At 39.1% G+C, this 24238-nt stretch overlaps 3 protein-coding genes across 4 annotated transcripts in view; 1 reads left to right on the top strand and 2 right to left on the bottom strand.

Annotated features, from left to right (window-relative positions):
• Positions 1–8613, top strand: part of LOC106931292 (general transcription factor IIF subunit 2-like) — a 49850-nt gene extending 41237 nt beyond the window's left edge. Inside the window, exons 5-8 of the mRNA XM_015009349.2 lie at positions 1621–1702; positions 3179–3275; positions 6319–6462; positions 8315–8613. Coding sequence (XP_014864835.1) covers positions 1621–1702; positions 3179–3275; positions 6319–6462; positions 8315–8455 — 464 coding nt within the window. The 3' untranslated portion in view covers positions 8456–8613. The remainder of the gene's footprint in view (positions 1–1620; positions 1703–3178; positions 3276–6318; positions 6463–8314) is intronic.
• Positions 8614–10754: 2141 nt separating this feature from the next.
• tpt1 (tumor protein, translationally-controlled 1) lies at positions 10755–15774 on the bottom strand. The gene is made up of 6 exons (XM_015009351.2): positions 15624–15774; positions 14980–15053; positions 12919–13103; positions 11926–12031; positions 11728–11844; positions 10755–11181 (listed from the first exon to the last, which is right to left on the bottom strand). Exons 1-6 carry the CDS (start codon positions 15649–15651, stop codon positions 11179–11181), a joined length of 513 nt encoding a protein of 170 aa, XP_014864837.1. The 5' UTR covers positions 15652–15774; the 3' UTR covers positions 10755–11178.
• Positions 15775–16694: 920 nt separating this feature from the next.
• ranbp2 (RAN binding protein 2) overlaps positions 16695–24238 on the bottom strand; it is a 31132-nt gene continuing 23588 nt past the window's right edge. For both annotated transcript variants that reach the window (XM_014975042.2, XM_014975043.2), the window contains 8 exons: positions 23097–23183; positions 22820–22995; positions 20437–20683; positions 20258–20347; positions 20016–20170; positions 19307–19580; positions 18044–18384; positions 16695–17533 (listed from right to left, as the gene is read on the bottom strand). In XM_014975042.2, the coding sequence (XP_014830528.2) occupies positions 17228–17533; positions 18044–18384; positions 19307–19580; positions 20016–20170; positions 20258–20347; positions 20437–20683; positions 22820–22995; positions 23097–23183 (1676 nt within the window). In that variant the 3' untranslated portion in view covers positions 16695–17227. The remainder of the gene's footprint in view (positions 17534–18043; positions 18385–19306; positions 19581–20015; positions 20171–20257; positions 20348–20436; positions 20684–22819; positions 22996–23096; positions 23184–24238) is intronic.

Genomic DNA, 24238 nt, shown 5'->3' with positions numbered 1-24238 from the left:
TTTGTACAGCTAAATGTGAATATTTTAACATGCTGCAGTAATAATGAAAACCACCTGATGGCAGTGTGGTTACATTTTCATCTGGTGCAGTTCGTTTTCACACTGCACTAAGTCAAACGATCCAAACCTTTTTTTGTGTGTGTGTTACCTGTTCTCCTCCTCGCCTGTGGGGGCGCTGCACCCACAGGCAGCGCCCCCACAAAAACTTCTGAAGACAAGAGTGCAACTTCCTTCTTCACGAAATGTAAACAGAAAATTGAGATTTTAGCAGTTTTCTTTTTCTTTAATACGTTGTGGTTGTATCTACCTAGAATTTAATGGAATTAATTATTTTAAGCTTATTAAGTTGTCATATTAACCAAATGTAAATAATGTAAGTTTGACAAACAATTTGTTATATGTAACAATTTAACTCATTTTTTTAAAAGTAGGAGCTCCTTTCTCCTTTTTCAGTGTGCAAGTTTATTTATAAAGCAATTTTTCAAAGGAGGAAGACAAAAACAGGCGTCAATAAAAGAAGTTAAAGCTCTTAAATCAACATGGAGTGATTTATTGAAGCTCACTGACTGCTGATCTGATTTCCTCAGGGAACTCCCTCCAACATTTAGCTTTAATGGCTAAAAGCTCCTCACCCAAGCATCAAAAACAGTCTTAACTGCTTTCAATTGAGCCTGTGGACGGATTTGTTTATTTGCAAAAACAACAAAACAAAACATGGTTTGGTTTTTCATACTTGTCTTAGTACAAGGTTAGTACAACATGACTTTTACAGAAATCAAGAGTTGAGGAATTAAAAGCACATAAAATGGTCTTTTTGGACTTATCTTACTTCCAATAAAGCGTGATTATTCAGTTAATTTTGTTAGAGTGAGATTGGATTAATTTGTGAATTAGAATAAAAAAATCTGCACCTAAAAACAGAGTATTCATGGATACAGTGAAACTTCAACCTCTTTCTTGTGTAACGTAACTCCAAATTATTCATGGAAAATTTTAATATTTGCAGACCTTTTCATTATTCTTATCTAAAATATTTGAAAGAAAATTAAGTCCAAAGGTGCAATGCTAAATGACATGTTGGCAGCCAATCAGAAGTGCTGTTCAATTTCCTTGGCTCTGATTGGCTGAACCCCAAACAGCGGACATACGGAAGACCATAGATGTCACCATCTGCAGTGGGGGCAGATAGTTCTTACTGTTAAGGTATATTTTGGGTGTGAATTATTAAAATTTGTTGATGTAAATGTTTGTAGAGTAGGTCCAAAGTTTTAAGGCTGTGGTTTGTAATTTCAGTTCACTGTAAAAATTAAAATGTGAAATAATGAAAACTTTGAGTTATTTAAAGTTTTGAACATATATATGGTTAAACCAATGAAAAGAACCAGGAAGGGGCTAAACCCAATAATATGAGTTATGAGAACATATAAAAATAAAACAGAGCCTAAGATTGAACCCTGTGGGACACCGTATCTCACAACAGATAATCTTAACCTGAGTGAGATTGATAAATTCATGTTTTTTATCATTTCCAAAACTTTTCTGTATCATTTCCATAACAGAGCGAGTGCATCTGTGTGTGTGAATCACGATGAGGCGGCTGAGTCACAGTTTGTGTTGCAGATGAAGTCAGTCTGGAGGGGACGGTGGTGCACAGAGCCGAGTGCCGGCCCGTCGTCTCCGACAGCTACATGAAGGTCAAGAGGTCAGTGAAGCTCCAAGCTGTTGGCTCTCTGGATTTTGACACGCATCGTTTACATTTGGTACAGAGCGGAAATAAATAAATGGATCATTTTAAACCATTTTCTGCAAGTAATAACTGCTCATATTCAACTGGAGAGCAAATTAAACCAGTGGAGAAAATATAAAAACGAGCAGAAAATAAACAAATGTAGTGGTTTAATGATGTTTTCTACCTAACTAATGGCTGAAGCCCATTTTTCTTTGGTTCTACTCTTCTGACTATGGAAGCCCATTTCCACCAAGACAAAAACTAAATAAATAAAGAGCCAACAAGAAGTTGTGATTACAAAAGTAAAAGTCTTAATCACTTTTATTGTCATGATTATTATTTTTTTAAAACTTGAAATTGACTGTTTCTCCTTTAATTATGACTATAAGCCCCAGATTATTGTAATTATGATTTTATTCTCTTTAAATTTGATATCAAAATTCATAATTGGCTTTAACGCCCAAAATGTACTTTTATTCTCATATTTATGACTTTAATTTTCATAATTATGACATCAAAATTTGTAACTTCAACTTGGTTTAAATTAATAATAATTTAATTTATTATGCCATTTTAACATCAGATTGAAATCTTAAAGGGCACAAATTAAGTCGATGTTTCGGCTATTCTGCAGTTTTCTGGAAGTTTGTTCCAGATAAAAACTGCATGAATGGTAATGAAATAATTCCTAGTTTATTTAACTTTTGCAAACTTACTTAAATGTCCTGTAAACACACACACAGAGAGCAGATTGATCTGTTTTGTAACCAAAGTTGCTTTTTTCATCACTTAGCGGCTAAAAATCAAGAGATGTGAACTGATTTCATGTGAATTACAGCTGCTGTTGATTGGTGCACAGAACAACACCCCACTCCACTCTCCCTGTTTTTTTTTGTTGTTGTTGTTGTTCGGGTCTTTGTGTCCTCTTCACTGGAATATGTTTTTCCAGCCACATTTAGTGGATGGCATCGCTATAGCAACAGCATCTCTGTGGCAGATGCAGCGCTACAATGCGACCCGAGGCGAACAAACGGTTTGTATCAGTGTGTCAGCTCTCAGAGCGGCGAGGAGCAATTTAAAGGGAAAGACTTCAGGGATGGAAATGTTTACAGTTGGAGCTCCAGAAATGTCAAATTTATAATGCTCCTCACAATTAACACTGTTGCAGGCAGAGATGACAGCGCGTCTGTCCCTTTTGCAATCACTCCAGTGGAAATGTCCCCACATGTTCCCTGTGATTACATAAAACACGCAGCGGGTGTAAATGTTATGAGAAAGGACTGACAGAAAGCAGCAGATCTCCAAGGAAAGAAGCTGCCAGGGTAGATTTGACGAGATGAACCTGAAGATGCTGACAGCTGCTGCCCTGCCTGCCACCAGGCACATCTGTCAGCTTTTCCACAGAGACTCAAACGCCTCGCTTTGTTTCGTCTGCTGTGTGTCTGCCAGGCTGCAGGTCGAGTCCGTCAAGCCGCAGCGTTTGGTGCAGCAGCTGGACCGAGCCGTCGCCACCGTCTTCAAGCCTGTGGCCAACCACGACTTCAACGTAAGGAGGACGATGCTGCAGGCGTGAAGGCGTGGCACCAGTTTGGGTCAGAAATGGAGACGGGTTCAGCCCGGCGACCACAAGTTTACATACACTCACCAGCATGACTGACTGCTCCACTACTTGGTGGTTACACATTAAACAGTGGCAGAAAATGCTCAGAGAGGTGGCAGCAAACACTTTAGTTTGGCACAAACTAAAGTGTTTGTCCAAATTGTTTTTACTATTGCATTTGAAGCTTAAATTGTTTTTACTATTGCATTTGAAGCTTAAATTGTTTTTACTATTGCATTTGAAGCTTCACCTTTTTATGTAACTTTAACTGAAATATCTTCTTGCTTTATCCTGTGCTGTGATTCATTAAGCAGCACAAACTGACCTTTAAGGCAAAGTGCTCTCAGCGCCGTCACTGACTGTGGCTTTTAGCAATGCTCTTTAGTCGACTTTAATCAGTCTGTTGGTTAAAAAAGCGAATATTTACCTGCTTATTCACAGATGAGAGCAAAACACCTGAAGATTTGATTGGTCAGCCCTGCTGCAAATATAGAAATTATCTGTTATCTGTTTTTTCAAATTTTATCCCATTACAACCACAAATTTCAATGTGATTTAGTGTTTAAAGGGAATTAAAACAGTACTTTGTTTTTGGAAAAATTTATCAGTAGTAATCTGAAAAGTGTGGCGTGCATTTGTTTTCTGAGTCAATATTTTATTTTTTGTGGTTACAGCTGAAAGACTTGATATTTTTTTTCATTGCAAAATACCATAAATTCTGTCAGACTGGAATCAGAGAGGTTCTGGTTCTGGTCTGTTCAGCATGCACAGAACCAGAACCAAACATGGAGAAGAAGCATTCAGCTTCTTCTCCATGCACTTGTCTATTCCAGTAGCCATTATACAGCGCAGTAGAACCAGCTGACCAAATGTCCTGGAATTCTACTTGGGTTGCTAGTTAACAGGACTGGACTTGGCTAAGGTTGCTAGGTAAGGGGGCTAGATTTGGCTAAGGTTGCTAGGTAACGGGGCTGGACTTGGCTAAGGTTGCTAGGTAACAGCGCAGTACCCACTGTGACTTAACATTTGGGAGGCTTTTGAAACGATTAGGGCTGAAACGATTCCTCGAATGATTCGAGTACCTCGATTACTAAAATTCCTCGAGGAAAATTTACCTGCCTCGAAGCTTCGTTAATTTATGTTTTATTAGTTAGCGCACCGTGTTCCGGCCGGGACTTCATTTGCGTTGCGCGGAGCTCTCACTTCCGCCTCTAGTTGTTGACAAAAGCTAAGTCTCAGCGGCATAAAGTCCAATCTTCAAGATTGGCCCGTGGGGATTTTATTGATTGATGATAATGCCCGACTTTTTATCGTTTTTGGGGAACCATTAAGCATCCTTAAAATGACTGGGGGAATGCCTGGAGTACGGCAGCATTTCTCCTCCGGGGCTGCTGGTTGAAAGCGAACGGCGGGAAGAGCGCTGAGGTGAGCGGATAGACTGAACAGGGCGGGCGGCTGAGTAGCTGATGCTTACCGTGTAAATGTAGCTTTACCGACGAACCGCACAATAAATTTCATATCCCGGTCTGAAGAAACGGGTGGCGGAGCGCATCGTACATGGCTGGTAGATGAGTTTCTGAGTGTGACCAGTGAAGGTGTCGTAAATATCCCGTATTGCTTCCCCCCGTGTTCGTCCCCCGGTCTAACGGTTCGTCAGTCCGCTGGTCTATTTCCTCCCCTCCACCCCATCTTACGTTCGTTCATTCGCCCTCTCCTCCCACTCCAGGCGGCATTTCCCGTATTTTCAAACCCAAAGCGTGACAGGTTAGGTGGCAAGGTGAGTTTAATTAATCTATTAAACTCACTGAAGATGAATACATAAACTAAAAGCTGGATTGTAGACATTTTTTATAAGCATATTTATGAGCCTGCCTCTTTGTTATTAAATTCAATATAATTTCAGATTTTTCTATAACTTTTCTTCTGGTTAACTTAGAAAGTGAGCTATTATTGTTACAGGTTAGTTTTCTAAACTACAAAAAAGCAACTGTTAGGGATGCTCAAATATGAAAAATTGGACTGATATTGATATCTGATAGTAACACCGGTATTATGCCAGATTTACCAATATTTCATTTTATTTTATTTTTTTATCCGATTACTCGATTAATCGTAAGAATAATCGATAGATTACTCGATTACTAAAATATTCGTTTACAACAGCCCTAGAAACGATTCATTTTCGAGACACCAAAAAATATTAACCTATTGTCAAGAAACAGCCTGGTGTTTTATTTTTTTTAAGCGCTTTGGCTGTTTTTAGTAGCTTTAGTACCCAAGCGGTTGGATAAAAACATACAAAATGTGAATTTTCAATTCATTGGTTTTGATTTCTTTTTCCTCTTAGAGACTTTAAGTCTTGAGATGTTTTATAACCCAACCCTACATTAAAATTCTCCACATTTTTATCCCTGTACTGTGTCCCTTTGTCTACATTTATGTCTGAGGCCGAGGTTTAATACATGCCACACTTTTCAGATTATTCTTCCACTTCCTAATTTAATAAACTTAATGTCTGTCGCATAAAATCCAAATAAAAGGTAATTTAGTCTACGAGTTAGTTTTGGGTTTTTTGTTATAGTTGCTTTATTTCATTGGAACTTTTTTGTTTTTCTTATTCAGTTATTTTTAATTAGTTTTTAGCGTTTGCCAGATGTTATTTCTTATTAGTTAAATATTTTTAGGTTTTAATAGTAGTAATTTGAACTTATTCAAACTTTGGTTGATTTTTAGGTGCAGAATTCAGAAAGGTCAAAGTTTTGCATTGTGCCTGGACTAAACTCCAGTCACAACTTTTCCTGTCACCATTTTGGGGACTAGCTTAAGCGCCGCCAGAACGAGTACAGAGCGTCGTAATAAAATTATCTAAACTGCTTGTTTGGGGGGAAAGAAGTCTTTGTTATTTGTAGAGTTTTAGATCACCTTGGTGATTACATACGAAGTCGCTGTTAATGTTAAGGATGGTTAATTTTTTAAACTTTTTTTGAAGTTGGAGTATGAGAAGAAGAAGAAGTCTGACGGTAAGATGGTGAGGGCGGATCGGCAGCTGGTGTTGGACCTGCTCTTCTCTGCCTTTGAGAAGCACCAGTACTACAGCTTCAAGGACCTGGTGGACATCACCAAGCAGCCCGTGGTGAACAAACTACACTTACCATGATCACTGAAGGCTCCAAAAAAACACACACACCTGCCCACTTTCCACCTTGCATTGTTAAATTCGAACCAGCCGCCCACGGCATGACGTCTGTGGCTATTCACACAATCTGTTGTGGCGGAAATTTTAGGCTCGAGTGTGCACACACAGTGCGAATCGATACCGCGCTCTGGATTCATTCCAGCTCTCAGAGAAAAAGCAACGTGTAGGTGCAGATGAGACCTGCAGGTCCTCCTCTCGCTCTGATTGCCTCTGATTGCATAACCATCGGCTGAGTAGGAGTCAAACGCCCTGATACACTCCACTCCAGCGTTTCCCTCCCAAAGCACTTGGCCAACACTCAAATTAACTGAACTAAAGTAACCGAAATGTCCATTATGAGAAGTTTTGAAGCACATCTCTAGTGATCGGCTATCGGAGCGGCTGAAGGTTTGGAAGCTCAACAGAGACACCTTGTGGTCACTCTGGGACATAACATCCCACAGATCATCCACGTCTTTAAAAATGTTTTGTATATTTGTCATGTAAAAAACGGTAAAAATGATTTGGTTCAGATTAGCATGTAGACAGAGTTGGCTAGTTACATTTATTTAAGCAGAACAGAATAGAAACAACCTTTATTGTCCTGCAAAGAGAAATTCAGGTGTAAAGGTTCACACAAAAAAGTCTTTGAAATTGCAACAATAATAGTAATAATAATACTATTAATATCCTGTAACTTTTTGGGAAAAAATTGCCTTATTACTACCCTGTGGTTTTTACTTCAGTAATTTTTTATGAATTATCGGTACACTTGAGTAAAATTTCTGGTCACTCTGCCCACTGTGAGAAACTTTACTGGATGCAAATAAACATTTTCTTTATTGAAAACAAAAAATATGTTTGAAAAAACTGAAAAACACCAGACAAAGAAGCACTGCTGCATTTTTAGTAAAGTTACTTCAGTTTATTGAACTAAATTGATTTGGATAAATGTTTTTTTTTGGTCTGATTTATGATTATTTACATGAATTACTTTCATTTTGAGTTTTACAATACCAGAAGCTCCACATAACTTTATACTTTGGTAATTTTTAAATATTCAAAATTTGTTTTGATCAGTAACTCAGTACTTGAGTGGCTTTGTTTACCAAATACTTTTTCACTCTTACTTTAGTAATTTCTTGGATGGCTACTTTTTATTTTTACTTGAGTAAAAACTGATTTTGCACCTAATCAGAAACCATTTGACCCTCCTGATTACTTGGTAAATGAGCCACAGAGTGGTTTTCTGTCTGTATCTGAATGGTTTTATCTCGTAAAGCTGCAATGGAAACACTTTTTTTGCATCACATGATCAAAACGCAGAAGACAAAGATGACAGGAAGTAGCTGGAGAATCATGTTTTTATCATGTGACAAACTTTTTAATTGCGTTTTTTTAACAGAAACACCAAAATTTCAAAATTGTGTTTTTTCTTTCAGCATAAGACAACAGTTGGAGACAAAGATTTGTGCACATTTGTATTGGAAAAGCAGCGAATGACTTTGTTTCTCCTACGTTTTTTTGACTGGGGCATGATTCTGTCGTTTTTGACATTTTCTTATCTCAACTAAACAAGTGATGTGATTCGAGGACTGGCAGTCATTTTGAACCAAAACATGCAGTTAATCATAAGGGCTAAATTGGGTTAAATAGCTGTTTTATTGTTTGATCTGAAAAATTTAAGTGTGACCAAAAAGCAAAAACAGAAGAAATCTAAATTGTTTTTTTTAACACTGTATGTTTCTCCACACAGCTTTGTTTCTCTGTTGATGCTTCATTTTATTGGAGTTTCTCCTGTGCATTGCAGACATATCTTAAAGAAATCATGAGGGAAATCGGGGTATGCAATCGCAAGGGAGTGCACAAAAGCACCTGGGAGCTGAAGCCAGAGTACCGTCACCACCAACCGAGTGAGGAAGAGGAGCAGAAAAGCCCCAACTCCATCTGAGACATCTCACCTCAGAAAATGCTATATTTAGTTTACAATCGGTGGAAAATCATGTATAATGTTCAGCATGATGAATATAAGTTGTGGGATTGAGTCCATTTTGCTTTCAGTAATGTTGCCATGTTTTCAGTTCTCTGGATTAAAACTGTTAGAAAACAGTGTCTGTCTCTCCTGAACTTGTTCGTTCAGCTGGTATTTTTCACAGTAGACAAAGCACAGTTGGAGCCAACAACAACAATCTGTTCCAGCTGTTACCACAAAGCTGCGCTGCAATTAGTCATGTAATTACCCACACCTTTGTTTGACACGTGAAAATGTCCTCCTGTGATTCGAGCCCCACTAAAACTGATGAATTAGTTGGCGCCATGCAGCCACCCTGCGCGGCTGATAACCTGGAAACACATTAGAGGAAATCAAAGATGGCTGAAACCCTGCGGGTTGTCGCGGTTCATCTGTCTGGTTGTATTACAACGGAAACGGCTTTAAAAGATTTTTACGCTCAATTACACGAGGCAGAAAAACCCGTAGCAGCAGCTGAGGCAGGCCAAACCCGACAAGATTTTCTGGATCAGCAGCCTCACCTGTTTAGGGTGAGATTACTTTCTTACCGTGTTCACACTGCAGCCTGAAGTGACCCAACTGATTCTTTTTTCTTTTTTTTACCCTTAATGCGACCTGTATCTGATTGTTTCATGACGGTCTGAACAACACAGGACGGATTCTTTTCGAATGTGACCCAGATCACTTGGATATCCGATACTAATGTGACCCAACGTCCAGGTTGCATGAACGTCACTGATACTCGACAGACATCACTTTTCTGCGATTAAGTTGTTAAAGTGCAACTCTACATATCTATGTATATGATGTCTATGGGTCGGACAACAACTTCACGATCTTAAGCTAGGAACCGTTAGCACCCATGTTTACTTCCGCTCACTAGCGGAACAAGTCAGCGTTGGGCCGGGTGGCGGGGCCAAATACCTGGGCCTTTACGTGGAGTGAAACTCAAACCCCCCATAGCTCCGCGCCTGCTTCCGCTAATAATGAGCACTACTTCTTTATGGCGGTTGGCAAAACACTGAGAATGCTGACGTTATTGCGCCCTCTACTGTGCATGCGGGACACCTTCAGGTTGTTTGCAGTTCACACTGGAGATCACATGCAAGTCGCATATATTTAGAAGTGCGAACGACCACGCAAAAACAAACAAAAATTCTGATTTGACAAAAAATCGGAATTGGGTCACTTCAGGCTGCAGTGTGAACATAGCCCTACAAGTTTATAGATTAAGCTATTAGCTTAGTCCGTCTTTACTGGCCAGGCTAATAAATCACTGTCCTCTGACCTCAGTCTATATATCTAGTCTAGGAACTCTGACTATATTTCTAAGCAGTCTTTGGGCTGCTCAGTCTGAATCACCTGTTACACCTGTGGCACTGGCCAAAAAGAAAAAAGAGGGAAATGTGAAGTCTGGTCCTGCTTCTCACAGCAACTGAAACACTTATCAGTGAAAAATCACCTTATGAGGCGTCACCTGTAACAAATCCCTCACTTTTCCGGTACAGCAGGATCTTTGGATGAAGTCTTTCCCTTTTCACACAGGTGTGTTAAATTTTTTTAAATGTTTTTTTCTGTTGGCTTTTTGCAGAAAAACCTTGTAAAAATTTACAACTGTTTTGACAATACATCTTCATGGTAGTTTAACTGCTTTAGAAGCAACACTTTAAAAATCTGTTTTGAGAAATAAACTGTATTTCAAGAGTTTTAGGTTTTCTGGCTCTGACTTCCTCATCTTTTTTTTATTGGTAAGATAAAAAATGTGATTAAATCACTGCGTTGTACTGATGACTCAGGATTAAAGCAGGGTACAAATATAAACCCGTTATATCAGCACTGAAATTATATAAACATGCAAAACAGAAAATTATTTAGAAATATAAATAGCTGGCTTTACTTTTTCAAGCAAAAGTAGATAAAACTAAAAATATGGAGTGACTTTTTACAGCTATACTTTAAATTAATCACTGAACCAAACATTTCTGCAATAATTTTTTATTGATATGCAATTTTAGAGAAAATTAAATGTTTATTGTAAACACTTGAAGCATCTCATTGTAGTTTAAACTACATTTGTTTACCTTTGTTCTTGCCAGATGGGATTTTATATGAATCTTTTGAGTGATGAGAATCAAACATGCAGGATTTACAGAAAACTCAGTAAAAGCAGCAAGTTTTTTTTTTTTTTTGTCACAGCTAATACCTTAAATGTTTCCCCCCCAGAAAACAAAAGAGAAACTTAAAGTAGAGGTACTTTTTATTTTCAAATTGAACCTGAAGTCTTTGCATTGGAGATGGACTCGTTTAACACAACCAGAAACCCAAGCATGATGAAGGCCGTGGATGTCAAACTTGATGCTAAAACAGAAAAAACTGCTTTGCAGCCAGTCGGAGCTTCACTTTCTGTCCTGCCGTTTCGTTTTCAACATGAGCGCTGGCCCAAAAGGAAAACAAAAAAAAATACTGCAAAAAAGAAAGTTAAAAACTGTATTTGGTGACCAAATGGCAATAGATTCCCCACAGTTTTAGTGGTGCTGCGGGCCACAGTGTGGACAGGACGAGGATCCGTTCAGACATGATGTAGAGTAACGCTCCTGCAGTCTGCGTTTGGGGGCTTTTTGGGGAGCAGCAGTCAATTACACAGCAGATGATGTTCCAGGTAGTTACTGTGGACAGAAACAGAAAATTAAGAGTTATTTCTGTTGCTATGGAGTCGATTGTTAAAGGGGCAGCACTTTGGCTTTGTGCTATAAAATGGCACCATGCTAACTTCAGTTGTTCAATAGTAACTAGTTACTTGAGTAGCTTTTTGGAAAATATTTACTTTTAGGGAGTTTTTTTCTATTCTACTCTTACTTGAGTACAATTTTTGTGTTCTCTGCCAAACTGTGTATCAAATAACATTTAACAGTGATTTAACTCCTTAAATTGTCTTTAAAAACTTCTTCCCTTAATATGGCTGTTTTAGTAAAGTTTTTATAAGCGTTGCACTGAGAAGTAGCTTGTATGCGTTTGCTAATTGCTGCTGGCTAGTCTGAAGGAGCTGAGGGAGGCGGAGCTATGTCCACCCAGGCGGTTTGGACAGCTGAATGGTTGCCATGGAGATTACAGGATTTTTCAATCAAAGCAACACATAACATGACGTAAAGCTCAAACATTTTACATGGTGCTGCCCCTTTAAATAAGTTTTCGTCATCACACGAAGTACGTACGCATTTCTCAACCAGCAGGCCGTCTTTGAAGAAAAGCATGTACGGCGTGACGCCGTCCTCGCGGTAGTCCAGCAGGCCCACCATGCCCTCCGGGTTCATGGACTCCCCTGTGAAAAACTGAAGAGAAAACGTGCATCAGGAAAACAAGATTCTGCAAACAAAGTGACAAAACGAGTTGTTTCGTCAACCTGGAGCTACCTGATAGTTCTTGATGTTGCCGAGGATCCTCTTGACTTCTGGCTGGACCTCAGCCATGAAGCTCTCCACTCTGTCAGGGTTGGTTTCCTGCAGCTTGGCCTTCACCCTGCGCACACAAACAGCAACATCGGCAATCTACAGGGTTTTTAGGCCTCAAAGGTGGACAGAAAATGAGGAAAAACATGCAAAATAAGAAGAAATCTTAATTTTACATTTTTCATCATAATTTTTTATTTTTCTGTCTTAATTCATAAAATGCAAGTTAAAATAATTTATTTAAATGTTATTTCTGATGCCCATTTTCTGATTGGCTGCCAGTCAAACTCATCAAGCTGCTTTGCTCCTCAGGCTAGCATAACTAGCAAGAAATAGAAACGTTTCTGCAGCAACAAACAAAAAACTAATGAAGCGTCCAGCAGCCCCACTGTGGAGGCAAAAAAGCATTTAGTGATGCAATTCATATAAAATATTGCATATTTTATTATCATAAGGGGGATTTTGTTGAAAAGTTCTGTTAGTAAAGTCAGAATTTAATATAATAAAATTTTCCACTGCAGTGGCCATCTAAAAGCAGAAGGTATGACAGACTCCGACCTGCAGGTGGCAGTATTTCTTACTTTTACTCCACCACTGCCTCAGCTTTACTAGATTCTCAGTTGGTCTGTAGTTAATGTGGCAGGTACCAAAAATCTCACATTCATTGATAAGTGGAAATATTGCAAGATTCCTGGTAAATAGTTCTAAATTAGCTCTACAGAGTCAGTTATTTTGATCTCAGAATAATCATGAAAACCTGGAAGTTCTACAACATTTTATTTGAGGAAGAACTTATCGAATACACAGATGTTCATTATTATTTTAACAGTTTAACGGGTTTTATCAACACATTCTTCCTTTAAGAACGCTGATGAAGCCCAGAATGGAAATGAGTTCAACACTCCTGCTCTAAACCAACATTTTAATCTCAGTTCAGGTGATTCACAAACAACTCACGCCTTGACGTATTCCTTGATGTAGGCCATGTACTGCTTCTTGTCGAAGCCGGTCTCCTGCAGCTTGTGGTTGAGGATGATGTCGACGCCGGAGACGGTGGCCGACTCATTGCCTTCGCACACCTCCTCAGCAGAGGCGTTGGCTGAAATCAAAGCGTCGTCAAACCCTTCTGTCCTGGTCACCGTCTGGGAGGAAGAGGAGGAAGACAAGCAGCGGCTGCATCATTTTCACAGATTACGCCGCTTCTTGGTGGCTGAAATTTGGGTTTGGGTCGTCACCATCCCCAGATCAACTCTAACTCGAGAATAAAGCGATTATTATCAGAATTAAGTCATAAAATTCTAAGAATTAAGTAATTTTATGAGAACTCTGACATAAAAACGAATAAAAAATTAAAAATAAGAATGCTGAGCATCACAAGATGCTCGGCATTCCTACATATAGGGAAATATTTCATCTTTTACACATTAGCATCAAATTAGCAGCAGCTGCAGGACTTTCAAATGATTCTGCAAACTACTAAAGCGTTTTAGAAGAGCAAACCAAGAACAGAGCTGCTTACATCAAACCTTAATGACTAAATAAACGTCTCATTTTTCTTGTAATATTGAGACATTTTTCTGATAAATTTACATCTTTATCCTGAAATCAACAACAATTCTCATATCCAGACACCCTCATACAGCTCAGATAGGATGACTGAAATATACAAATATTCATCTGTAATTTCTCTTTTTGAATCAATTAAAAAGGAAGAATAAAATTAAAATTGGATCTGGTGTGAAAGAAAAATATCTGAGATTTTATTTTATTTCATTTCTGGTGTTTAACGTCTCAAACCAATAAAAATAATCAAACTGCCCTTATTTTCACAATCTTCACATCAATTCGAATCAAACAAAGAAAATGATTAAAAACAGAAAATCTGCACAATAATGAACTGCTATAAACTGTTACGAGTTTCTTCACTTCATATGGAAATTGTATTTTAGATTCTGGCTTTTAATTAGCAACATTTAGTTTCTACAGACCTCAGTTTAAAACCAGCTGGCTAAACTAAAGTCAGATCATCAGAAAGACATTATGCACTAAAATGAGCCGTTGACTACAAAACGATACCAAATATGAACGATTTTCCAGCAGTTTTTCTGCTTTAAGGGTTTTTATACTGGAGACGGTTAAATGGTTCTTGGATCCTACACTGAGGTTTCAAGTGAATTAGGTGTTAAAAAGTAAACTCACCTTGTTTTTTTAATCATTTTTGAGTTAAATGGAAAACAACAGACTGTTCAACGCGACTGTCTCGCGCTGCATTAGTTTCCAGACTAAAAGGAACTATTTCAAATCTTTATCCAATTAAAATAACTTACATTTCCTCACACTTTTATTACCCTTTTAAAGTGATCACACTTCCTACACCTAAACAAGATAAAAACCAAGACATCTGTTGTTTTGCTCATCAGATCAACGTAGATATAAAAGACTAACATCCACTGATACCAATGTGGATGTAAACAAATGATGTTTTGATCTAAACTCTTCTTTTTTTAGCGTCTGCGTTACGTTTGGTGTCTTCGAACCTCTTGGCGAGTCTGGTAAAGGGCAAAAAGAGTGAATCAATAAAAATGTCCCAACAGTTAACAGGTGAGGGGAGTTTGTATTTTTTAACAATTTAAAGAATAGACGGACAATCCGATTTTGCAGAATTTCTTCAAATATAACTGGACAACTTCAAAACCGTATGCAAAAATCCTTATTGTAAAGTTTTATTCAAGATAGTCATACACCTGAAACTGCATACCAGCCCTGTTGCTAATAAGCACTTTAAATGCGCATTGGGTCAGTGCTGTAGAACTGGTTTCAGACTGCAGAGGAGCAGAAAGTCTCACCCCGCCCCTGAAACACTACTGCGAAAAGTAAAATCCCAATAAAAGTGGGTCAAACATGAAGAACCATCAATAAAGTGAGTTTTTTCATAACCGCAGCAGCTATTTGCTGCTAAGAGAAAAAGGAGTTTAAAATCAGTTATAATTAGTCAACTAGATTAAATTCGGAACTCACCTTTCCTTCAACTTCATAGAAGATTCCGCTGTCGGTTTCTTTTACTTTGAAGGTATCTGAAAACATCTCATCATCTGTTGGGAGAAAGGGGGAATAAAGAGAGACGAAACTTAAAACAAAGCCAACAGACAAACAGCTGGGTGCGCCATCCGCTAAAAGGGAACGACGCTCCCTGCTTGTGAAATAAATCAATTACGCGATCTAAGTCATGCTTTGTAGTACAACCCCAATGTAAGAGTCATAAAATGCTCCGATGGCTAACAGCAGCAGCAGCTACTTGCGGCAGAAAGGCCACATCATTCACTGAAACTAACCCCAATTACAACAACCAAAGCAGCCGTTCTGCTAAAACTTAGCCACCTAACTGCTTCCGATACCGTTTTATACACTTATAACTTTATAACATCACATATAGAGGTGTAGTTAAAGCAATAATATAAACTTACGAGCCAAAAAGGGTGGGTAACCCTCTGATTTACTGGTGATTTTTTTTTCTCCGTTACCGCTAACTTCTCAATCACGATACACACGAGTTAGCCGGCTAGTTGAGCTAACTCAAACCACACACTGGAAACTAAATTAAACTCTAACGGCCGCAACAGCGACTAACAACGTAAAATACATCTTCGACGGCGACTACTTACTGCTGATGATGCACTTGTAGATGATCATTTTGCGGCTTGGGTGTTAAAATCTTCAGAGACAGAGAGCAGGCCAACCGCTCCTACAGCACGGCAGAGGAAAAAGACCGATCGGGCCGCGAGCCGCTGCATTTACATCCTGCTGATGTCACCGTGACTCAACCGCTGCTCCGCGCTCTGCTGCCCCCCTTTGGAGTGGTGGCTGACAGCGGTACTACAACGGTGTTCCCCGAGTAATTTATCAAAAAACCCGCATCGATATGATTTTAAATGTCCAAATCTGACATTTAAAAATTCAAAGTTCCAACACAGAACGGTTAACTTAATAAAAAGTAGTAGGACCACTAAAAAAAAGTATTCTGACTTTTTTCTCTCAAACTAACAACATCCAAGGGAAAACACAACTGATTTTTGACACTATTTAAAATATTTATTCAACTACAGCTTTCCAACATCACAACTAAAGGTGTTGTTAAAGCTTTAATTTGAACTAAGGAGTCAAAAGGGTGTGAATTTTCACATTTCCAAAACAAAAAGGTTAACTTACAGAAGACATTTAGGGCCACTGAAAAAAGTTAAAATTCTAATATTTTCTTCAAATCCCTAAAACATCTCTAAGGGAACCATTCTGGAAAAACTTAGCCAACCAATGTTTTTCTTTTTTACACCATTTTCTATATTTATATTTAATTACAACTTTCCAAACTCAACTAAATGTGTAGGTAAAGCCCTATTGTGAGTCAATTAGCCAATAATGTGAGTAATTTACAAAGTTAGAAAAGTTGAATTTCAAATTCCCAAGACAATTTTTTCTTTTGCATGTCAGATTAAATCTAATCTGACATGCAAACTATAATTGTAATAGAGAGGAAAAGTTGTGGCTAACTTCAGCTTAAACATTTAAAAGTTTACATACCCCATCAAGTCCTTCAAATTTTGTCACAAGATTAGTTTATGAATTTTTGATTTTGATAGAAAACACTGTAATGGAAAACAGTCATCAAAATGTTTTCGCTGATGAAAATCAGCAATTATCCCAAAATTATAATTATATATAAACATGAGAACCACGCATTACGTGTAAAGCAAATTTATTTCTCAATTATCAGCAAATTATTCCAGTACAACAAGCAACTTTTCTTGGTAATCTCAATCTGTACAGACGCTGAATCCCCAAACCAATCTGTTTAAGATTGAGATTATTTCAACTGGTTAGAGTCCAATTATCTGCACTGTGAATACATTTGACTGAAAGAAAAACAAACAGGGAAATGTTCGTCTATGGTGGAGGAAACAAACCAAACAAAGCTGAAGTATGTTTAATAATCCCTCAAAAAAATAAAAAAGTAGGACAACACATAGAAATAAACAAAAACAATACAAAGTGTTCCATTTACAATTATAGACACATGAAAAATAAACATCTGAAAAATGACTAAAATGCAGTGATGCAGTGATGTTGCTTCGAAAGCCTCCCACCAAAGTGACTCCACTGAGGTTCCCAGATCGTCCAGGAAGTTCATTGGACCTCGCAGTTTTCCCAGCTTCTAGTCGACTTCATTCCAACTCAGACCAGGCTGACGGTCTGGACCTTCCCACCCGAGCAGCTACAGCTGTCCGCACTCCGTGATGACCAGCTTCTTGGCGGGAGCCCCGCCCTTCGTGCCCAGCTCTCCCATCTTCTGCACCACGCTCATCCCGTCCCGGACGTAGCCGAACACCACGTGTTTGAAGTCCAAATGTTCCGCTTTCTTCAGCGTTATGAAGAACTGCGAGTTGTTGGTGTCACGCCCACGGTTCGCCATCGACAGGATGCCCGGCCCCGTGTGCCGGACATCGAAGTTTTCGTCCTCGAACGCGGCGCCGTAGATGGATTTGCCGCCGGTGCCGTCACCTTTGGTGATGTCGCCTCCCTGAAACGGCAGGAAGCAGAAGATTGGTCAAGCATGTGAATATGAACAAAAAAAATATGGCACATCTGCATCTTTTTCATTTGGAAAAGAAAGTGATTTAAAAATAAAATAAAAAAATAATAATTTAAAGTTTGAAATTGAAAATTGAACACTTTATTTTAAGCCATATCACCCAGCCCTAATGCATATATAAATATTTTTTAGGTAATTTGACCGACGTGAAGCTAAACTCTCTCACTTAAGGAGTTCTACATGGAACCTTTTCTATCTTAAATACAAAATGTATAGGTTTTTTGTACAGTTTTGGCTTTATTACTGCTCTAAATGTGTTGTCCTTTCAGAAAACAGCCTTTTTGTTGAGTCTGTATACTCCAGTTAATCATTAATCAATTACTAAATTAGTTGATTATTTCAATAACTGACTAATCACGATAAATTCAGTTAGTCCTCTCAGCCTTAGGTCATACTATCAGCGAATTAAACAACTTCTTCACGCTGTAATTCTTTCACCTGACACATGAAGTCCGGTATGACCCGATGGAAGACGGAGTTCTGCAGGCCGAAGCCTTTCTCTCCGGTGCACAGCGCTCTGAAGTTCTCCGCCGTTTTGGGGACGATGTGAGAGAAAAGCTCGATGGTGATGGAGCCCAGGGGCTCGCCGTCGGCTGCCACCCTGAGGAATACCAGCGGGTTCGTGTCTCTGGAGTGTTCCTGCACTCTGGACAGCGCCGAGGCGTCGTCGCCGGTTTGGCCGATGCGGCTCTGACATTCGCAGAAGGTCTTCCTGAACGACTCTGCTAACTCTGAGGTTTTGAACTTGGCTGCCAGCTGCTCCACCACACCTTCACCGTCTGAAGGAGGAAGCAAAACTTTTAGGAAGACGGCAACAAAACCAACACTTTCCCTTTATTAGATACACAATGTATATTGATATTCATATTCATTGAACCTTTTCACATTTTGTAATAGGCCTGCAGCTGACGATTATTTTAGTAATCACCTACAAATCAAAAAAACAAGAGGCACATTTAACAAATTTTTCATTTAACCACTTAAGCTTATTTTATGTAAAAAATGTTTTTCTAAATAAGAAAAACATTTTACTGTTTAAAATGAAAAACAATCGCATTCCTTTAGCGTACGGTACACTTAAGTTTTTAATTATTCAACTGTACATCTTTGAAAAGCAGAAGTAGAGCCTCCTGCACAACCAACAAGAATGCAGAGTGGTTTCTGAATGGAAAACAAAAAATGTCTTTTCCAGTACACATACAGTAGCAAAACCAGCTGACCAATCCTGCTGGAGCTCTGCTGAGGTTGCTAGGTAACGGGCAGAAGTCTGCTGAGGTTGCTAGGTAACGGGCAGAAGTCTGCTGAGGTTGCTAGGTAACGGGCAGAAGTCTGCTGAGGTTGCTAGGTTACGGGCAGAAGTCTGCTGACGTTGCTAGGTTACGGGCAGAACTATGCTGAGGTTGCTAGGTAACGGGCAGAACTCTGCTGATGTTGCTAGGTAACGGGCAGAACTCTGCTGAGGTTGCTAGGTAACGGGCAGAACTCTGCTGAGGTTGCTACTTGAGAGGAAGTGCCCTTTTATTTGTGACCTTACATTCAGGAGGTTTTCCAAACAACATCAACTTAATGCCAAAAACTGACTGGGTTTTTGGTTTTTAAAAGCTTGGACTGTTTCTAGAAACATTAGAAACCCAAACTGAAGCACAAAAACATGCAAAATGTGAACTTTGAATCATAGTTTCCCCATTTAAATATTTGTACCCGAGTAGTCGGTGGCGGTCCAGACGAGTGCGTTGGCGGAGGTGTTCATGGGTTTCAGCTCCATGGACTCTGAGATGGTGTGGTTGGCACAAACCCTCAGCACCTGGTCTCTTCGCATCAGGATCCGGTAGAAGTGTTTGGTCGGGTGGAAGAGGATCTTGAGGTCTCCGATGCCGCGCTCCTTCCACTGGCCGAGGTCACGGTCCCATCGGTACAGCTTGGCTCGCTCTTTAAACAAGATTTCCTCATCTTCCTCGCCAGATTTCGTCTCCACCTTAAGAGAGTAAAAAACGTTTAGAGGAGAGGAAGGGCTGGCCTTAAATCGAGCTTTTTGATGAATTGAAATTTTGTTTTTTGTATATTTAGTTTTGAGAAAATCTGGATTTTTTTTCCCCCAACCAAAGGAATTTTTGAGTTTCCTTAGTTTGACAAGCGTGTTTTACAAGTTTCTATTTACTTACACTGAGTCCAGATCATCTCAGGGACAGAACATTCAGAGCAAACTAATATTTCTTATTTTTAATTATGAGAATAAGGTAATTATAGTACAAGAGAACAGTTGTACAACAATGGAGAATAAAGTAGTAATTTTACGAGAATTTCTGATCTGGAATGAAAAAAGGAGGATATTTTAATTTTAATTCATATCCTGGAGCTCTGAGATCTTAAATATTTTAACCATAAAAATGAGGAGCGTATTTGAAGGTACCTCCGGTAGAGAAACGATGGGCTCAAAGTAGATATCCACGTTGTTGGAGGCCTCCTCTTCATCACTTCCCTCATCGGCGGCCGAGCTTTTGGCCTCAGTGGGAGCTGCAGCTCCAAACACAGTTGCTCCGGCATTCGCCCAGGAGAAATTGGCATCTGATTGAGGTCAGAGCGTCAGGCATAATTAAATTATTTCAGAACAGTGGAAAAGAGAAGCTTGGCAAAGGTTCTGCTAGAACAAACCTTGAGATCCAAATGCGAATCCGTCTGTGTTTTTGGCGAGGTCAGCAAACGAAAACCCACCGAGTGAGTTGAAGCCAAAGGAGGAAGAATCTGAAAGGGAAATAAACGTGATTTTTAATTAAATTATTCCGATTCTGACCAGAAAAATGTTGGTGAAACTCAGATTATAAAGTCTGTACCTGGAGCAGCTGTGGTGTCGGCTCTGGACTCTGATTCTGGGCTCTTCTTAGTGGACAGGTCGATAGGAGAGCTGCTGCTGCTGGGAGTTTCATTCCGAGTATCTGTGGGTTTTTCTCCTGGCTGATCGTCTGGAGTGGGTCTGCAGTCTGCAGGTTCTGCTCTGCTGGTCGACGGGCCTGAGGCCGAGGCCTGCGAGGGTTCTGCAGGATCGGTGGAGACCGGCTCACCTCTGTTTAACTGGGCAACCTGAAGAAAGTTTTATTATTTAATGACGTTCTGATCAGCGTGTTACTATAAAAGCAGTAGGCAAAAAAAAAAAAAAAAAGAAAGGCTGAGAAACAGACAGTAGATTTAAAGTTGACCACAGACAGTATTAATAAAACTATCCATTACTAAAACTACCCATTAATAAACCTTAAATATTATAACTTTCTCTGTGTTTGATGAATACTTATAAATATTTAACATTTTTTCATGTTAATGTAATTTGGCAATATACAAATAAAACAGATTTAATTTGACTGAAAAAATAAGACCAAGACCTTAAAATGAAATAAAAACAATAATAATAAGCTGTTTTTTGGTGTTTAGAAAAGGACCTGCGTCAAAAACCTCCCAAATGTCAAATCAGATGTTCATTAATTTTTTGCACAAAATGATTCTCAGATGAGATTTTACTCTGCTCAGTTCTGTCTATTTTGATCTGTTTTAGGGCCTCCTGTCACTTAAATCCAGATAATCTGCTGCTGGGCACGCCCCCCCAAGTCAATCTTTTAGGGCTGTTGTAAACGAATATTTTAGTAATCGAGTAATCTATCGATTATTCTTACGATTAATCGAGTAATCGGATAAAAAAATTATAAAATGAAATATTGGTAAATCTGGCATAATACAGGTGTTACTATCAGATATCAATATCAGTCCAATTGTTCACATTTGAGCATCCCTAACAGTTGCTTTTTTGTAGTTTAGAAAACTAACCTGTAACAATAATAGCTCACTTTCTAAGTTAACCAGAAGAAAAGTTATAGAAAAATCTGAAATTATATTGAATTTAATAACAAAGAGGCAGGCTCACAAATATGCTTATAAAAAATGTCTACAATCCAGCTTTTAGTTTATGTATTCATCTTCAGTGAGTTTAATAGATTAATTAAACTCACCTTGCCACCTAACCTGTCACGCTTTGGGTTTGAAAATACGGGAAATGCCGCCTGGAGTGGGAGGAGAGGGCGAATGAACGAACGTAAGATGGGGTGGAGGAAATAGACCAGCGGACTGACGAACCGTTAGACCGGGGGACGAACACGGGGGAAGCAATACGGGATATTTACGACACCTTCACTGGTCACACTCAGAAACTCATCTACCAGCCATGTACGATGCGCTCCGCCACCCGTTTCTTCAGACCGGGATATGAAATTTATTGTGCGGTTCGTCGGTAAAGCTACATTTACACGGTAAGCATCAGCTACTCAGCCGCCCGCCCTGTTCAGTCTATCCGCTCACCTCAGCGCTCTTCCCGCCGTTCGCTTTCAACCAGCAGCCCCGGAGGAGAAATGCTGCCGTACTCCAGGCATTCCCCCAGTCATTTTAAGGATGCTTATTGGTTCCCCAAAAACGATAAAAAGTCGGGCATTATCATCAATCAATAAAATCCCCACGGGCCAATCTTGAAGATTGGACTTTATGCCGCTGAGACTTAGCTTTTGTCAACAACTCAGAGGCGGAAGTGAGAGCTCCGCGCAACGCAAATGAAGTCCCGGCCGGAACACGGTGCGCTAACTAATAAAACATAAATTAACGAAGCTTCGAGGCAGGTAAATTTTCCTCGAGGAATTTTAGTAATCGAGGTACTCGAATCATTCGAGGAATCGTTTCAGCCCTACAATCTTTACACTCGCATGTGAAAATGGCTGCAAACAGATGTGCCATTATACAACCGTACATCTTTGAAAAGCAAAAGCTGAGCCTCCTGGACAACCAACAAGACTGCAGCCAGTAGTTTCTGGATGGTATGTCAATAACTAAACACTTGTCTTTTCCAGCAGCCATTGTGCAGCGGTAAAACCAGCTGAGAAAATGTGCTGGAGCTCTGCTTGGGTTGCTAGGTAACAAGTTGCAGGTTGCTAGGTAACGGAGACCTGCCAATGGAAAGTGACTCGACAGTCGCAAGGTGTTTGAAACAGCTCATTTTCAGGACACCAAAAAACATTAAACATTTGGGTGTTTAAGCTTTTGGGTCATCTTTAGAAGCAATTGAGACCCAAAAGCAAATATAAAAACTCATAAAATGTGAATTTTGCATAATAGGTCCCCTTAAAGATTGTCAGAATGGAGGAAAGCAGGTGAAAATTTGGATAAAACTATGTGACCCATTACCAGGTCTTGTTGGGCTTTGCGTAGCTCCGTCTCAAAGTCTTCAGGCTCCTCGCTGTCCGGGTCGCTGTCTGTGGCGCTCAGGCCGCAGAAGAACGTCGGGGGAAGCTGGAGGCTCTTCGCCCGCTCCTCTTCCTCTGGTGTTGGTTTCTTCTCCCAAACAAACTGGCAGTCTGGCTCTGAGAGCAGCACAGAGGTTCAGTGTGACGGAGAATTACTCAAATGTGTTTTAGTTGCTGTTATGACGGTAGTGTGATAAAGTTTGAGCTGAGCGGCTTACCCTCAGCACAGACTGCTGCTGCTGCTTCAGGGGGATCTGGGTAGAGCTTTCCATTCAAAGCTCTTACAGCCGACTCAAAGTCCTCATCTAACCATAAAAAAGAAATTCAGTAAAAATCTATTTTTAAATTTAGGTAACATATTAAGTTTTAGCTCACAATTCTGCTTTCCGTTAATTTACCAGGTATTAACTGTTTGCATCCTTATGATACCCAATAATGGTGTAAAAATAAGCTGAATAATACAAAACCATGAGGAAAAGTAAAGATGGACTTAATTTCTAAATCTGCTGGTCAAGCATAAACAGTCTCCTTAAATACAACACCAGCAGAAAAATATTTGGTACAGATTTATACAAGCAAATGTAGTGGATTATGACAAATTGGCAAACTGCAGCAGCATATCTTTATACAAACAGATGGAAATTCACCAATTAAAAATCCTAATTTGTTCAGATTGACTTGCTAATCCAGGCGAAATTAACTGCAGATTGTGATCAACTTCTGACAAATTTCAACGTGGATGAAATTTTTTTTAAATAATTTTAAAGCTTTTTTTCACCTGTGTTAGAAAGGTGTCCAGTATGTTTCAGACAAAACAGTAACCTGCTTGTATTAGTGTATGAATTAATAATATAATTTTGATATTAAATCATCACATTCAATAAATGCTCCTCATTGCAAACATTCTTTAAATCCATCAGATTGTGAAAACGACTCCACTGACTTTCTGGCAGATTTGGTTTAGGATTATGCTATGTTAGATTCTCATAAAACTTTATAATGATTTGGATGCAAGCTTGGACTTATTGTGACGCTTAAAATTTTAAATCATCTATTTAAATTTTAACCACAACAACCTTTACAACCCAAAGATATGTTTTTAGTAAACTTGTTTAGAGCCACAAATGGCACATTATCTTTTGGAAAAAGAAATTTAAAAAAAATTAAAATGGTAAATTTGTTGTATATTTTTGTAAAATTTTACATTTATTTTTAAGTTTTAAATGGAGAAAAGCAAAACGTTTTAATGAGTGTGGGCACATTTTCCTCTATTAGATGTTGATATTTGCGGAAAATGATGCTTTTCCCTCAATAGATTTGCTTGATGTTTAGTAGAGTTGTACAGGATGCATCACAATCA

The sequence above is a fragment of the Poecilia mexicana genome, unplaced genomic scaffold, assembly GCF_051168715.1.
Source record: "Poecilia mexicana isolate PSO_F unplaced genomic scaffold, ASM5116871v1 scaffold_2, whole genome shotgun sequence".
Lineage (NCBI taxonomy): Eukaryota > Metazoa > Chordata > Actinopteri > Cyprinodontiformes > Poeciliidae > Poecilia > Poecilia mexicana.
This window is presented reverse-complemented; position numbering and strand designations above follow the sequence as displayed.

Bases quoted from the DNA above. Each gene is read 5' to 3' on its own strand.
- tpt1 (XM_015009351.2), bottom strand. From the start codon at position 15,651: ATGATCATCTACAAGTGCATCATCAGCA. The intron at 12,032-12,918 runs GTGAGTTGTTTG...TTGTGTGCGCAG, and splicing joins ATCAAGGAATACGTCAAGGC to GGTGAAGGCCAAGCTGCAGG. The intron at 11,845-11,925 runs GTAGCTCCAGGT...TTTTCTCTTCAG, and splicing joins GCAACATCAAGAACTATCAG to TTTTTCACAGGGGAGTCCAT.